This window comes from Sus scrofa, chromosome 17, assembly GCF_000003025.6.
Source record: "Sus scrofa isolate TJ Tabasco breed Duroc chromosome 17, Sscrofa11.1, whole genome shotgun sequence".
Lineage (NCBI taxonomy): Eukaryota > Metazoa > Chordata > Mammalia > Artiodactyla > Suidae > Sus > Sus scrofa.
In genome coordinates this window covers 50,821,825-50,839,407 of record NC_010459.5, presented here as the reverse complement: position 1 = coordinate 50,839,407, position 17,583 = coordinate 50,821,825, and the positions used below count along the sequence as shown (strand labels likewise).

The 17,583-nt window shown below is 40.8% G+C and overlaps 1 protein-coding gene across 45 annotated transcripts in view; it reads left to right on the top strand.

Moving 5' to 3' along the window:
* The window catches only part of STAU1 (staufen double-stranded RNA binding protein 1), a 98,197-nt gene that overhangs the window by 63,748 nt on the left and 16,866 nt on the right, over positions 1 to 17,583 (top strand). For all 45 annotated transcript variants that reach the window (XR_002339885.1, XR_002339895.1, XR_002339884.1 and 42 more), the window contains one exon: positions 17,400 to 17,498. Coding sequence is in view for 24 of the 45 variants with exons in the window: in XM_021077495.1 (XP_020933154.1) it covers positions 17,400 to 17,498 (99 nt within the window). In the remaining 21 variants the exon portion in view is untranslated. The remainder of the gene's footprint in view (positions 1 to 17,399; positions 17,499 to 17,583) is intronic.

Below are 17,583 nucleotides of genomic sequence, written 5' to 3'. Positions count from 1 at the left end.
AAATGTTCTTTCTTAATTGTATTGAAGTGCTAGTTATCTACTATTGCTTAACAAACCATCACAAAACTTTGTGGCTCAAACTCCTATAGACTTTTATGTTGCTCACAAGCCTGCAGTTCAGGCAAGGCTTGGCAGGGGGAGCCTGTCTCTGCTCCATGTAGCTGGGGCTGAGGCAGCTCTGCAGGGGCTGGAGGATCTTTTTCAAGATGGCTCCCTCACAGGGCTCTTAAGTTGTTGCTGGCTTTCGGCTGGAGACTAAGAGGGGGCTCTGTTCCAGGGACCTCAGTTTCTTTCTTCGTTAACCTGTACAGAGACTGTTTACACATCCTGTGGTATGATGGCTAGGTTCCAAGAATGAACATTCTAGAAGACAGTAAATGGAAGCAGCTGCCAGTTTCTTGGGACCTGGGCACAGAAATCAGCACAGCATCACTTCTGCCAAATTCTACAGATCAAACAGGCAGAGGGGCCAGATTCATAATAAGGAGATACAGGATTTCTCTTTCTCTCTCTCTTTTTTTTTTTTTTTTTTTTTAGTTGAGGTAGAATTCACACAACAGTTTTACAATTTTAACCATTTTGAGTATACAATTTAGAAACTTTCAGTACATTCACAATGTCAAGAGCCCCAGTTCTGGTTAAGAGGAGTATCAAAGTATTTGGGGGCTGTGTTTTAAAACTATCACAATAGGTAAAGGATTTTAATTCTCTGTGACTAAATAGGATATGGGTCTTAGAAAATCAATGACTCCATGCATTGAGGGGCCAGAGCATTAGTGATTGTCTGTGATAAAGCAGTCTTATCACCAAAGGTCCAGAAGAAACCTACTGAGTAGAAAACATTGAGATTTCATGATTCTGTTTAATCACAGCATGAAATGCCTTCTGAAAATACCCCTGGATATTTGACCTTCCTTCCTCAAGAAATAACTTCTCAAAGAATAAGATCTTGCACAGAACACTGAGCTAAGTATGTGCTGATAGGTATGAACTTGAATGGACCCTTGCCAGGGTGTTTACTGAGGTCTGTTAAGCCCAGCTCCCCTCCTGGGTGACCCAGCTCAGAATGGTGGTCTGTGGCTTCATGGCTGGCTGCACAGGAGGGTTTTGTTTTTCTTTCGTTGCAGTGCATTTCTGTCTTCAGTGTGAGCACACTTTTTATCAGAGATGATCTGTTTCCAGGGTCCACTGAGGACCAGATAAAAGAGAAGGAACTGTAACTTAGGAGAGGAGGATTTAGCGAAGTAAAAGGATAAGCTTCTCTGGTGAGATTTGTTGAAACACCAAAGATAGTGAAATCGGAGTCATTTTTGGAGACTTTTCATTTATTTGACTTGACTTTGGTGCTAATCTAACTGAAGTCAGATGGGGTGGATACTTCTTGGTTCCTTCTAGCCAGCAGTTGTTAAACAGTCACTGAACACTGGTATGTAGGTTGTCTGCTTCAGAATCACTTGAGAAGTTTAAAAAAAAATTCCTTGGCCCAACCCACATGATTCTAATACAGTTGGTCTAGGCTAAGACCCAGGAGTATGGGTTTTGCTTTTTTTTTTCTTTTATAATGTGCTCTTGGAGTAACTCTAAAGCACAGTCAGGGTTTGGAAATCACAGGCCTGTGTATTTTCAGTGCTTCTCAGGCAGTTTCCCCCCGGGACTCTCCTTGGAAGCACATCTTCACCACAGTGAAGCAAATGGAAAGCGCCTGTTGGTGTCTCAGAGCCGGCTCCCTGGAGTGTGGCTCACTAGAGCGGGTGGCTGTAGAGGGCACCCTCTCCTTGGCCCATCTGACATCCCTATGGAGCTTGGCTGGGAATGCTTATCATTCCTGCCCCTTATTTCCTTCTCTTTGCCTCTTTTCTACTTCTGTATGACTTGAAGTAGAGACAGTTCCCTTCAGAAATGGCCCAAAGACTGGCCTTAATCATTGCTTCAGAAACAAGAATCATTAATTAGGATATGACTTCTTTGAAGTAATAAATGAATCACTTGGTTTTCTACCTAAATGAGCTGCCCGTGATCTACCAGGCCCCCTGGTGGACAGGTAGCAGGGGATAAGGGGAGTTTTAAAAGATAGTTGCAAACTACACAGAATTTTTAATACTGGAGAAAAGAAAAATGATGTATAAAGGTACCACTTGGAGAAAGTCACTGTAAACCTTTTGGTGGATGTATGTGTAAGTAAATACCTGCACTGGCTGTTTCACGTGAATGGGATGATATTGTACAGTAACCACCTTTTCTTTTCCTCTGAAGTGCTTATCATGAATATGTTATCATGCTATTTACTTATAATTCCATGGACGACTCAAATTCAATATCTTCTAAGTGCTTTTAATGGCTCTAAAATGTTGTTGAAAGTTTTGTGTGTGTGTGTGGTGGGTTTTTTTGTTTCTTTGTTTTTGGTTTTTTTAGGGCCACACCCTTGGCATGTGGAGGTTCCCAGGCTAGGGGTCGAATTGGAGCTGTAGCTGCTAGCCTATACCACAGCCACAGCAGCACGGAATCCAAGCCACATCTGTGACCTATACCACAGCTCATAGCAACACCGGATCCTTAACTCACTGAGCGAGGCCAAGGATCAAACCTGCGTCCTTATGGATACTAGTCAGGTCCATTAACCCCTGAACCACAATAGGAACTCGTGTTGAAAGTTGTATAGCATGTGATTGTGTGCTGAATCAATTCATCTTTTCTAAAAACATAGCCAGTAAAGCCAGCAGTTTCTGTCTACAGGACAGGTTGTTGACAGGCATTGTGCTCAGCCCTGAAGGTAAACATTGCTCTTCTCCATGTGGAGTTTGGTTGAGTGAAGTTGGCTGATGTTAACATCAGTAACATCAAAAAGTGCAATGAGGGGAGTTCCCATGGTGGCTCAGTGTACTTGAGGATTTGGGTTCAATCTCTGGCCCTACTTGGTGATTTGAGGATCTGGCATGTTGCCAGGAGCTGTTGCAGATGTGGCTCAGGTCCCAAGTTGCTATTGATACTGTGGCTGTGGCATAGGCCGGCAGCTATAGCTCAGATTTGTCCCCTAGCCTGAGACCTTCCATATGCTGTGGGTGCGGCCCTAAAAAGCAAAAAAAAAAAAATAAAAAAAAATAAAAAGTCCAGTGACTTCTGCTGTGGTGCCATGGGATTGGCAGTATCTGGAGGACTGGGATGTGAGTTCAGTCCCTGGCTCTTCACAGCAGGTTAAGGATCCAGTGTTGCTGCAACTGCAGCATAGGTGGAAACCGTGGCTCAGGTTGCAACTGTGGCTCTGATTTGATCCTTGGTCTGGGAGCTCCATATGCTGTGGGGTAACCAAAAAGGAAGAAGAAGAAAAAAAAAAAAAAAGCAATGAGTGCTAGGATGGCAGTAGCAAGCGTCACGAGAGCATAAGATGTCTTGTTTAGGTTGGAGTACTGTGGGTACATTCAGAGACGTCTTTTCTGAGGAGGAGTCATTTAAACTGAAACTACAGATGAGCATAAGAGCAGGGGAAGTACATTCCCAGCACAGGGAGCAGCTTGTGCCAAGGTCCTGAGTTGGGAAAGCTCTTCTCTTCTGTCCAGTCCTATCCTATTCTATCCTCTCCATCTAAGGCATGTGCTAATAAAGGAAGACTTACTCAGGGTCTGAGTTGTTAGGAGTAAGGTGGTCATATAGTATTTTTAATAGAGAAAAACAGGAGCTAGTGTATATGTCCATTAGTAGGGAAATGGTTAAATAAGTGAAAGCATTTATCCTGGGAGTACAGAGTGTGGTAGATATGTGTGTACATGGGCATGGAAGGAGGCTCATAATCTATTGAATGGGGGGAATCAAGATCCAGAGCTGTTATTATGTGTATAGTGTAATAGTGTTAGGTAAAGAAAAGTACCAACTGGGAGTTCCCGTCGTGGCGTGGTGGTTAACCAATCCGACTAGGAACCATGAGGTTGTGGGTTCGGTCCCTGCCCTTGCTCAGTGGGTTAAGGATCTGGCATTGCCGTGAGCTGTGATGTAGGTCGCAGACGCGGGGGGCTCGGGTCCCGAGTTGCTGTGGCTCTGGCGTAGGCTGGTGGCTACAGCTCCGATTAGACCTCTAGCCTGGGAACCTCCATATGCCGCAGCAGCGGCCCAAGAAATAGCAAAAAAGACAAAAAAAAAAAAAAGAAAGAAAAGAAAAGTACCAACTGTGTGTGTGTCTGTATGTATGTATCTGTATATGTTTGGATGTGCATAGTTTCTATCTTGAAGGTTATAGCAAAGTTTATTTTTTTTTAAATGATTTTTGTTTTTTCCATTGTAGTTGGTTTACAGTGTTGTCAATTTTCTACTGTACAGCAAGGCGACCCAGTCACACATACATTCTTTTTCTCACATTCTCCTCCATCATGCCCCATCATAAATGACTAGGTATAGTTCCCTTCGCTGTAAGCAGTACCTCATTGCTTATCCATTCCAAAGGCAGTAGTTTGCATCTCTTAACCCCAGATTCCCACCCATCCCACTCCCTCCCCCTCTCCCTTGGAAACGATAAATCTGTTCTCCCAAGTCCATGAGCTTCTTTTCTGTGTTTATTTGTGCCATGTATTTGATTTCAGATATAGGTGAAATGGTATTTGTCTTTCTCTTTCTGACTGACCTCACTTAGGATGAGAGTCTCTAGTTCCATCCATGTTGCTGCAAATGGCATTATTTTGTTCTTTTTTATGGCTGAGTAGTATTCTACTGTGTATATATACCACATCTTCTTAATCCAGTCATCTGTCAATGGACATTTAGGTTGTTTCCATGTCTTGGGTATTGTGAATAGTGCTGCGGTGAACATACAGGTGCTTTTGTCTTTTTCAAGGAACGTTTTTTCCGTGTATTTATATGCCCAGGAGTGGGATTGCTGGGTCATATGGTAGTTCTGTATTGAATTTTCTGAGTTACCTCCATACTGTTTTCCATAGTGGTAATACCAGTTTACATTTCTACCAACTGTGCAGGAGGGCTCCCTTTTCTCACACCCTCTCCAGCATTTGTTATTTGTGAACTTACTAATGATAGTCATTCTGACTATCACCATGTGAGGTGGTATCTCATAGTAGGTTTGATTTGCAATTCTCTAATAATCAGTGATGTTGAGCATTTTTTCATGTGCTCGTTGGCCATTTGTATATCTTCTTTGGAGAAATGTCTATTCAGGTCTTTTGCCCATTTTTCCATTGGGTTGTTGGCTTTTTTTGCTGTTGAGTTGTATAAGTTGTTTGTATATTTTAGAGATTAAACCTTTGAGGGTTGCATTGTTTGAAACTATTTTCTCCCAGGTTATAGCAAAGTTTAAAAGCAGTTTTCTCTTGGTAGTGATAGAAGACAGACTTTTAAAAAAAATTGTGCTATTTGAAGTTTTTTTTTTTTTTTTTTTTTTTTAAATACTGCTTTTGTAAAGATAAATAAATGCAGCCTTTCCTGGTATTGAGTCCTTATCTTCACTTGAGCCAGGGACCTATTTAAGTAGGACTAAAACTAAAATTGGAGACCTTAATTGTCATTGTACTATCAGGGTCCATTGGATTCAGTTTTCTTTTTTTCTTGTTTTTCTTTTTTGGCCACCCTGTGGCATACGGAGTTCCCAGACCAGGGATCAAGATCCAAGCCACAGTTTTGACCTATGCAGCAGCTGTGGCAATGCCAGATCCTTTAACCCACTGTGCCGGTTGGGGACCAAACCTGCGTCCTGGTGCTGCGGAGACACCACTGATCCTGTTGTGCCAAGGCGGGAACTCTTCACTTTTCATTTTTGAGCTTTTTCTAGCTCTGTAAGAATCAACACTGCATACTTTTATTTATTTTTGTAGAGGTTTAATAACAGAAAACATAATTTTTTTGAAAGTAGAGAAAAACTCGTTCTGTCTTGACATGTGGGTCCTTTGGGTCGTTTTATAAATCTATATTATGGAATCTTTTTCTGTTATTTTTGGCTATACCCACAGCATGCAACAAGTTCCTTGGATCGAACTTGAGCCATAGCAGTGATGATGAATCCTTAACCTCTAGGCCACCAGGGAACTCCATATTATAGAATCTTAATTTTTGTATTTTGAAACATTCTGCTGCTTATCATCCTACATATCACACTTCAGCACTGTTTATCATTTATTCCCAAATATGTAGTAAGCAAGACTAAAATAAGGAAATGGGAGAAGGATGAAATCCCTGGGTAGTAGTAGTGAAGTAATTGTTGTTACTGCATCATCCTTTAATGTTCTTACTGTGGGGCCTAATGTATCACATCATCTTTCAAGAAGATGCAAAAGAAGACTGGAGATGCCATCTTTTTGCTCCACTCTTGGCTTTTATTGAACCCAGATGAAAATTCAGAATTTTTCTATCTGTATTGGCAAAGAGAAGAAAATTGAGAAAGATGTTTTCATTATGAGACAAATCAGAAGATGAATGCAAAGAGGCAGACAGCAGCCCTCTAGACTTTAATGAGGATGGTGAGGGTGTTGAAGTGACTTAGGTTGGGAGTCTTCAGGTGATACCTTAGTTTTCCCAGAGTCAAAAGTCAACAAATTGAACTGTGTATTTCTATAGTGTATGAAAAAGAAGCGTGCAAACTCTTCTGGTCATTCAACAGAAAGTACTTTTCTTTGTTCCCCACCAATGGCCTTACTGACGGCATGAGGAACTCCTTGACCAGGGATCAGACCCTCATCACATCAGTGACCTGTGGCAGTGACAACACCGATACTTAACCCTTTGCACCACAAGGGAACTGCCAACAGAAAGGAATTTGTCGGAAATCCCGTCGTGGCGCAGTGGAAACCATGAGGTTCCAGGTTCAATCCCTGGCCTTGCTCAGTGGGTTAAGGATCTGGCGTTGCTGTGAGCTGTGGTGTAGGTTGCAGACTCGGCTCGGATCTGGCATTGCCATGAGTTGTGGTGTAGGTTGCAGACGTGGCTCGGATCTGGCGTTGCTATGGCGTAGGCCAGCAGCTGTGGCTTCGATTAGACCCCTAGACTAGGAACCTCCATATGCCACGGGTGTGGCACTCAAAAGACAGAAAAAAAGATGAAAGAAAGAAATTTGTCATACAGTATTTTGCAACAAGAACTGTACCATCTTGTTTTGATTTTCTAAAAAATTTATGTGGCAGTATTCTTTCATCTTTTATGGTTTTTGGCCACCAGAGTTTATTTCTTACCACTTAATGTCAGCAAAATAAGTGGGCACATGCAGAAGATGGTGTGTGTATTGGAAGGAAAAAATTTTTTTGAGGTATAGTCAATTTACAGTGTTGTGTTAGTTTCTGGTGTAAAGTGATTCATACATCTATATATATATATATAACATTTAAATATGAACTATATTTAAATATGTAAAATATACTTTTTCATAATGGTTTATTACAAGGCATTAAATGTAGCTCCGTGTGCTATACCATAGGGCCTTGTTGTTTATCTCATTTATGATTAGAAGTTTGTATCTGCCAAACTCCTACTCATTTAGCCCTCTCCTACCCCTTTCCCCTTCAGTAACCATAAATTTGTTTTCTGTTTCTGTGAGTCTGTTTCTGTTTTGTAAATAAGTTCGTTTGTGTCATATTTTAGATTCCACATATAAGTGATATATGGTATTTGTCTTTCTCTTTCTGACTGACTGCACTTATAATCTCTAGATCCATCCATGTTGCTGCAGGTGACATTATTTCGTTCTTTTTTATAGCTGAATGGAATTCCATTGTGTATATACACCACGTCTTTATCCATTCCTCTGCTGATGGACATTTAGATTGCTTCCATGTCTTAGCTTTTGTAAATAGGGCTGATAGGAACATTGGGGTGTATGAATCTTTTCAAATTATGGTTTTCTTATTAGAAGGAAATTGATGATATAACAATGAAAAGCTTACTAGATCCTTCTTTTGACATTTATAAATCTACAAGTGAAAGCATTTTGTAATTATGGCTGTACTCTCTTCAACAAAGTTATAAGTCAGTTTCAAAAGTAGTGTGTTTGGGAATTCCCTTGTGGTGCAGCAGACTACGGATCTGGCGTTGTTATTGCAGTGGCTCGGGTTGCTGCTGTGGCGTGGGTTTGATCTATGTCCCAGGAACTTCTATAATGATCACAGGCGCACCCCCCAAAAAGATAGTGTTTTGACAATACTGGTACAAGAAGAATCAGAATCGTGATGAGCTAGAACCTGTTGGACATGGGTTTGAAATTTAGCATTGTTATTGGGGGCTGTGCTCTAGGTTCAGGCATGGCAGCTGGTGAGCATTTAGTTGCTTTTAAAAGACTTTGCTCTGGAATTCCCATTGTGGCTCAGTGGGTTAAGAACCTGACAATAGTGTGTCTGAGGATGTGGATTCCATTCCTGGCCTTGCTCAGTTAAGGATCCGGCATTGCCGCAGGCTGTGGCATAGGTCGCAGATGCAGCTTGAATCTGGCGTTGCCATGGCTCTGGTGTAGGCTGGCAGCTGCATCTCCTATTCTACCCCTAGCCTGGGAACTTCCATATGCCGCAGGTATGGCTGTAAAAAGGAAGAAAAAAAAAAGGATCTCTCCCATTTTGGGTATATTTGCCTTCCTTCCAAACTATAAACCTAGAATAAAAACTTGAGTTTGTTGATGTCCTTTTTTTTTTTTTTTCTTTTTTATTTGGCTGTGGTGTGCAGTGCCTCAATTGGAAATCTCAGTTCTCAGACCAGGGGATGAACCTGGGCTGCAGCAGTGAAAGCACCAAGTCTTAACCACTAGACTACCAGGAAACTCCCAATTTTAATTTCATATTAAAAAAATCTCTAGTGAAATAATTTTTGTTGTCCTTTTATTCTGTATGTTATTTATAAAATGACCTTATTTATTATTACTTTTATAATAAATTTTAAAAATTTTTTTATATGTTATTCTAGAACAGATACATATGGTACATATGGTAAAAATAGGAAATAATTTATTCGGTAACAAAGTAACAGACTACATAATTTAAAGTGAAGATAGACAAATAAATTCGATGGAAGAGCATATTATATTCCCTACCATTTCCATTTGACCAATAGTACAATTAAAAAATACATCTCAATGTATTTGTTCTAATACAGAGTTTGATCAAAAGCAGCTTTTTAGGACAGGGCTGTATGTTAATCTTAAGATTCTACTTCAGAGTTTCTATTAAATGATAAATGTTGTATTAGCTAATTTTTTAAAAATTTTTTATTGAAAATGTCTATTTTTTTATTACTCAAATGAATTTATCACCATCTTTAGTTATATAATGATCATAACAATTCAATTTTGTAGCATTTCCATCCCATAACCCAAGCACATCCCCCACCCCCCAAACTGTGTCCTCTGGAGACCATAAGTTTTTCAATGTCTGTGAGTCAGCATCTGTTCTGCAAAGAAGTTCAGTCTGTACTTTCTTCAGATTCCACATGTCAGTGAAAGCATTTGATGTTGGTGTCTCATTGTATGGCTGACTTCACTTAGTATGATAATTTCTAGGTCCATCCATGTTGCTGAAAATGCTGATATTTCATTCATTGTAATGGCTGAGTAATATTCCATTATGCATATGTACCCCGTCTTCTTGATCCACTCCTCTGTCGATGGACATTTAGGTTGTTTCCATGTCTTGGCTCTTGTACATAGTGCTGCAATGAACATCAGAGTACATGTGTCTTTACGAGTCATGGTTTTCTCTGGGTAGATGCCCAGGAGTGGGATTGCTGGATCGAATGGTAGTTCTAGTTTTAGTTTTCTGAGGCATCTCCATACTGTTTTCCAGAGTGGTTGCACCAACTTAGAATCTCACCAACAGTGTACTAGGGTTCCTTTTTCTCCACACCCTCTTCAGCACTTATTGTTTGTAGACTTTTGGAGGATGGCCATTCTGGCTGGTGTTAGGTGGTACCTCAGAGTGGTTTTCATTTGCATTTCTCTGATAATGAATGATGTTGAACATAATTTCATGTGTTTTTTGGCCATTGGTATGTCTTCTTTGGAGAGTTGTCTGTTTAGATCTTCTGCCCATTTTTTGATGGGGTTTTTTGTGTTTTTGGTATGGAGCTGCAGAAGGTGTTTATAAATTTTGGAGATTAATCCCTTGTCAGCTGATTCATTTGCAAAGATTTTCTCCCATTCTGTGGGTTGTCGTTTCATTTTGTTTAGGGTTTCCTTTGCTGCGCAGAAACTTTCAAGTTTGATTAGGTCCCATTTGTTTATTTTTGTTTTTATCGTCACTATTCTAAGAGGTGGATCTGAGAAGATGTTGCTGTGGTTTATGTCAAAGAGTGTTTGGCCTATGTTTTCCTCTAAGGGTTTCATAGTGTCTGGTCTTATATCTAGGTCTTTAATCCATTTGGAGTTTATTTTTGTGTATGGTGTTATTTAGGGAGTGTTCCAATTTCATTCTTTTCCATGTGGCTGTCCAGTTTTCCCAGCACTGCGTATTGAACAAGCTGTCCTTTCTCCATTGTATATTCTTGCCTCCTTTGTCATAGATTAGTTGGCTGTAGATGTGTGGGTTTAATTCAGGGCTTTCTATCCTGTTCTATATGTCTGTCTTTGTGCCAGTACCATGTGGTTTTGATGACTGTTGCTTTGTAGTATAGTCTGAAGTCCGGGAGCCTGATTCCTCCAGCTCCGTTTTTCTTTTTGAGGATGTCTTTGGCTATTCTGGGTCTGTTGTGCTTCCAGACAAACTTTAAACTATTTTGTTCAAGTTCTGTGAAAAACGTCCTTGGTAATTTGATAGGGATTTCACTGACTCTGTAGATTGCCTTGGGTAGTTTAGTCATTTTAATAATATTGGCTTTTCCAATCCAAGAGCATGGTATATCTTTCCATCTATTTGTGTCATCTTTGATTTCTTTCATCAGTGTCTTATAGTTTTCAAAGTACAGGTCTTTTGTGACTTTATTTATCTACTGGCCATGTCTGCAGCATGCTGAAGTCCCCAGACTTGGGATCAAACCCAAGCCACAGCAGTGACAATGCTGAGTTAAATGACTTTAAATATAGAAAAATAAAGAGGGTCCTTTGAAACCAGATGGTAAATGGTGATGACTATTTTTTCCTGGCATATTGAGGGTTAAGCATGGTTCAGAGTGTTTTTTTTTTGTTTTTGTTTTTGTTTTCTTTTCTTAATGTTGCCTAGATTTTTTACTGAACCGGGCACCGTGGGATTGATGTTAACAGTAATTCCCACTTCGTGAAGGTGCGATTAAGGGCCGGCTGCACTTGCCCTGTCTCACTGGGAATGGTGTTTGTGGATTTGTTTTGAGTCATTTGCTGCTTCCCCATAGCAACATTTTGTCCAGTCCAGACAATATTAAAATGTTTTTCGTAAAAGAGCAGTGTAGTCTCACTTCCAAATAAATGTATATCTTTGTTTCCTTTTTTGCGTTTTTATTTTACTGGTTGCATTGTCTGTTTTGGGATTCTTTGGAAGCAGTGGTTTAGAGCAGTGAATCTCAACTCTGGTTGCTAGTAAATCACCCGGGGACTTAAAAAACAAAGTCAAATACTATATATAAAATGGACATCCAGGCTCTGCCTACAGAAGTTTGAGTTCATTGTCTGGAGAGGGAATTCTGGCATCTGTCCTTGTAAAGCGCCTAAGTGATTCTAATGCTGCTGTGGTTGAGAGTTTAAAATTTAGCAATAGACCATTATTTTCTATCGGACTTATGTGGAACCTCAATATGCAAAATAGAAAAGTAACATTTCATTAGTAAACTGTTTAAGTTTGAATTTATAATATTTTAATAAAGGCATTGAGTAAGAATGATACATGTGAATTTTCAGAGAACAAAATTGTGTATTGTTTTTGCCCATTTGAAAAAACCCATATGGCTGGGAAAGATCCAATCCCAATTTAGAATAGTAGTTAACCCTTCCATGACAAGGAGAATGAGAAGGGCTTCACTCATTGTTTTCCTTGTAAAAGGAGAAAAAATGATGTCAGTAGTGCTTAAGTACAGGCATTTGTTAAATCCAGCACAGTTACCTGTTACATTATTGTCTGTACTTTTCTGTATGTTAGAAATAGGTCATAACTAAAAATAAGTGTTAAAACTAATTGAGCTGGTATAATGAACAAAGAATATTGAATGGGGGCACATGCATGGCAATCAAAATATCTTACCAGGCTCAGCACCTATTTTATTTACAAATTTGTTTCTGGTTACACCTAGGGAGAACATTCTTTTTTGCTTTTGCTTTTTGGGGCTCCACCTGCGGCATATGGAAGTTCCCTGGCTAGGGATTGTATTGGAGCTTCAGCTGCTGGCCACAGTCAAGCCACACCTGCGACCTACACCACAGCTCATGGAAACGCCAGATCTTTAACCCATTGAGCAAGGCCAGGGATCGAACCTGCATCTTCATGGATACTAGGCAGGTACGTTACCACTGAGCCACAGTGGGAACTCTGGGAGAACTTTCTTATTATCACAGTTACTTACCATGAGGGTAAGCCATTTAAAAAAAAAAATAGCTCATTTATTGAAAAAAAAAAAATCTCTGAATATTCTTCAAATAAACAGCTGTCAAAAAACTCGATTGTGGAGTTCCTGCTGTATGCAGTGGGATCAGTGGCATCTCCATAGCACCAGGATGCAAGTTTAATCCTTGCCCCAGCACAGTGGGTTACAGGATGTGGCGTTACTGCAGCTGCAGCATAGATCACAACTGTACTTGAATCTGATCCCTGGCCTGGGAACTCCATATGATGCCAGGTGGCCCGCCCCCCACAAAAAAGAAAAAAGAAAACTTCATTGTGCACAAAAATGAGTTAACTTGTTAGCACAAGTTAATGTGTTGATGGTCTCTTATGTTTTAATATTTGGTATGAGACATAATTTCATATTTCTCTTCAAAAAATTAAGATACATTAAGTATCATAAAGGTTGACATTGTAATCTTTTTTTTTTTTTTTTTTTTTTTTTTTTTTCTCTTTTTGTCTTTTTAAGGCCACACCTGTGACATATGGAAGTTCCCAGGCTGGGGGTCAAATTGAAGCTGCAGCTGCCGGCCTACACCACAGCCACAGCAATGCCAGATCCAAGCCGTGTCTGTGACCTGCACCACAACTCACAGCAACGCCTGATTTTTTTTTTTTTTTTTCCTGTCTTTTCTAGGGCCACTCCCGCAGTATAGGTAGGTTCCCAGGCTAGGGGTCCAATCGGAGCTGTTGCTGCCGGTCTATGCCAGAGACACAGCAACTCGGGATCCGAGCCATGTCTGCAACCTACACCACAGCTTACAGCAATGCCGGATCCTTAACCCACTGAGCGAGGCCAGGGATCAAACCCACAACCTCATGGTTCCTAGTCAGATTCGTTAACCACTGCGCCACGACGGGAACTCCCAGCAATGCCTGATCTTTAATCCACTGAGCAGGGCCAGGGATCAAACCCACGTCCTCATGGATACTAGTTGGAATTTCAGAACACAAAATTGTATATTACATATTCATTACCGCTTGGCCACAACAGAAACTTTAATCATTTTTTAAATGTACAGTCTTGTGGCACTGAGTATATTCTCAGCGTTGTGCAGCTGTCATCACCATCCATTTTCGAAATGTTTTCATCATCCTAGGTAGAAACTGTACGCAGTAAACAGTCTCTCCCCTGTGCCTCCCCCACCCCCCCGAGAATTTCCTATTCTAGATACCTCATATAAGTGGATATTTGTCTTTTGTTCCTGGCTTATTTCATTTATCATAATGTTTTCAAGTTTCATGCATGTTGTTAAACGTTTCAGAATTCCATTCCTTTAAGGCTGAATAATACTCCATTGTATCAGTATCACATTTTGTCTATCAGTTCCTTTGTTGATGGAAACTTGGGTGGTTAGCATCTTTTGGCTGTTGTGGATAATGCTGCGCTGAACGTTGACGTCAGAGTATCTGTTTGAGTCCCTACCTTAATTCTTCTGATTATATATGTAGCTGTAAAATTGCTGAGGCATATTGTAATTCTTCACTTTAACTTTTTGAGGAACTACCAAACTGTTCTCCACTGAGGTTATACCATTTTATATTCTCACCAGCAATGTACAAAGGTTCCAATTTCTCCATATCTTTGACAACACTTAATATTTTCTGTGGTTATCCTAATGGGTGTAAAGTGGTACCTCATTGTGGTATTGATTTGCATTTCCCTGTGATGAGTGATGTGTAACATTTGTGTACCTTCTTTGCAGAAGTGTCTATTCAAGTCCTTTCTCCATTTTCAAATTGCCTTGTTTGTTGCTGATTTGTGAGAGTTCTTTATATATACTGAAGGTTAATTCTTTATCACAGATATGATTTGTGAATTTTTTCTCCCATTCTGTAGATTGTCTTTACTCTCTTGATAGTGTCCTTAAATGTACTGAAGTTTTAAATTTTGATGGAGTCCAGTTTCTCTTTTTTTTTCTTTCTTTTTTTTTTTTTTTTTTTTTTTGTCTTTTTGCCATTTCTTGGGCCGCTCTCACAGCATATGGAGGTTCCCAGGCTAGGGGTCGAGTCAGAGCTGTAGCTGCCAGCCTGCGCCAGAGCCACAGCAACGTGGGATCCAAGCCGTGTCTTCGACCTACACCACAGCTCATGGCAGTGCCGGATCGTTAACCCACTGAGCAAGGGCAGGGATCGAACCTGCAACCTCATGGTTCCTAGTCGGGTTCATTAACCACTGCGCCATGACAGGAACTCCTGCACATACTTTTTAGTTTTTATTTTTTTGTCTTTTAAGGGCCGCACCCAAGGCATACGTAAGTTCCCAGGCTAGGGGTCTAATCGGAGCTACAGGTGCTGGCGTATATCAGAGCCACAGCAACGCCAGATCCAAGCTGTGTCTGTGACCTACACCACAGCTCACAGCAATGCCAGATCCTTAACCCACTGAGTGGGACCAGGGATCGAATATGCGTCTTCATGGATAGTAGTCAGGTTCGTTACAACTGAGCCACAACAGGGAGTTCCCGTCATGGCTCAGTGGTTAATGAACCTGACTAGCATCCATGAGGACACAGGTTTGATCCCTGGCGTCACTCAGTGAGTTAAGGATCTGGCGTTGCTGTGAGCTGTGGTGTAGGTCGCAGATGCCACTCATATCTTGCGTTGCTGTGGCTGTGGTGTAGGCCGGTGGCTACAGTTCCAATTTGGCCCCTAGCCTGGGAACCTCCATATGTCGCTGCCGGTGCGGCCTTTAAAAAAAAAAGAAAGGAACTGAGCCACAACAGGAGCTCTGCACATGCTTTTTAAGATACAGTATTTTGGGGAGTTCCCTTGTGGCTCAGTGGGTTAAGGATCAGTATTGTCCCTGCTGTAGTATAGTTTAATCCCTGGCCCAGCAACTTCTGCATGCTGTGGACACAGCCAAAACATCCCCCACAAAAAACAGTATTTTGTTTGTTTAAACCTATTTAAGAAAGAAATTGCAAATCAAACCTATGTGGAATCCTAGCCTTCTAAGACATCTTGGTTAAAAATTTCTGGCTTTAGGAGTTCTTGCTGTGGCTCAGTGGGTTAAGAACCTGACTAGTATCCATGAGGGTGTGGATTAGATCCCTAGCCTTACTCAGTGGGTTAAGGATCTGGCGTTGCTGTGGCTGTCATATAGACCAGCACCTGCAGCTCTGATTAGACCTCTAGCCTGGGAACTTCCATACGCCTTGGGTGCATCCCTAAAAAAAAAAGAAAAAACATTTCTGGCTTTAAGAACTCACTCATAAAAAGGCAGGTCCTCTTTCTCCTTAGAGTTTAAATAACAAGCATAATAGTGTGTTTGGCTCAAAAAATGACCAGAAACTCACTCCAGCAAGTGGAGTGAAATCAGATTGGAAAGGAAACATCATCATGGAAGTAGAAAAGGAAGTAGGGTATCTAGTATAAATTTACTTGTACAGGATTATATTATTGATTATAGTTTTCTTTAACTTGGGGTTTTCTTGCTCACTTTTTTTTTTTTTTTTTTTTTTTTTGTCTTTTTGCCTTTTCTAGGGGTGCTCCCAAGGCATGTGGAGGTTCCCAGGCTAGGGGTCTAATTGGAGCTGTAGCTGCTGGCCTACACCAGAGCCACAGCAACGCAGGATCCGAGCTTTGTCTGCAACCTATGCCACAGCTCACTGCAACGCCAGATCCTTAACTCACTAAGCCAGGCCAGGGATCGAACCTGCAACCTTATGGTTCCTAGTCGGATTTGTTAACTACGACGGGAACTCCTTTGCTTGTTTGCTTGCTTTTTTAATGCACTTGTGGCATGTGGAAATTCCCAGGCTAGGGGTCGAATCAGAGCAGCAGCCTCTGTGCAGATAATAGTTGGGTTCATTACTGCTGAGGCACAAAAGGAACTCCAGGTTTTATTTTTTTTAGTTATAGTTTAAAATATCACTCGTATATTAGCTGTAGGATCTACCTGATAAACCTAAGGAATGCACAACAGATCAAATCCTAGATAGTGTCGCACTTTACCTGTTCAGTGATTCTCGCCATAGATTCCTGTCAGATAATTCTGATCTTTGACAAAAGAATCCCAGTAATAAGAAGGACACAGCTGTTGCTCTTCCTGAGCTTATCTCGTTTCTCATCAGTGCCACACAGTGTAGAATAGAATCCATGTGATTGGCCTGCAGAGAGATCTCTGCCCCTCTTTAATCCCAGCCAGGGGAGGGATGTACGTGAGCCTTGTCACAAGGCAGGAGTCTCAGCTTTTGTGTGAGGAACTTGATTAGTTTGCACCTTGCATTTTTGCCCAGCAGCAGTTAAGTATGAGACACATGGCATTTTTGTAATTGTTCCACTGCGTCTTTTTAAAAAGTGGTTTCCAGGGACCTTTTATCTGAATGAGAAACCCACACACCTAGGTGGAGAGACTTGTTCTTGCTGTGTCCCACTTAAACCCTCCATACGTAGAATTTTTCCAGATCTTGGGGGAGGCTTCTGGAGTCCCTTTCCTTGCGTCACTATTAGTCTGGTTCATTCCCAAAGGCCTGTTCTGTGTGGATTATTGTTGGGGAATTTATGAGGTACAAACTGACCAAAGTTGGATAGGACCCCCTTTTTTTTGGTCTTTTAGGGCCATATCCACAGCATATGGAAGTTCCCAGTTCCTAGTCGGGTGGGTAAACCACTGAACCACAACAGCAACTCCTAGGATCCTTTTTTTTTGGCTGTTCAGAGCTTAATCTTCAGTTTATTTTAAAAGCTCCCTTCATACTTTCATATGATCTAGACTTTGTACGTCCTCCCTTCCCCTAATGAGTCATCACCTAGGTTTCCAGGATTCTTTTTTAACTTTTTAGTTTGACTAACACATGGTGGCCCTGTTCACTCGATTAGTGTTCAATCCATAAAGCGTAGATTCAGTGCTTTTAAGGTTTAGCATCACATCTGGGATGCTGACAACTTTACTAAGAGTTAACTGCTAAACGATTATTACTCTTTTAGGTGAATGGAAGAGAATCAGAAGAAGAAAATCTCAATAAATCTGAAATAAGTCAAGTGTTTGAGATTGCGCTTAAACGGAACTTGCCTGTGAATTTTGAGGTAAGCTTATTTTACATGTTGGCGTTCATCATTGGAATTGTATCTTTCCTAAATAACATTGAAATGATAATCAAATATATGTGAA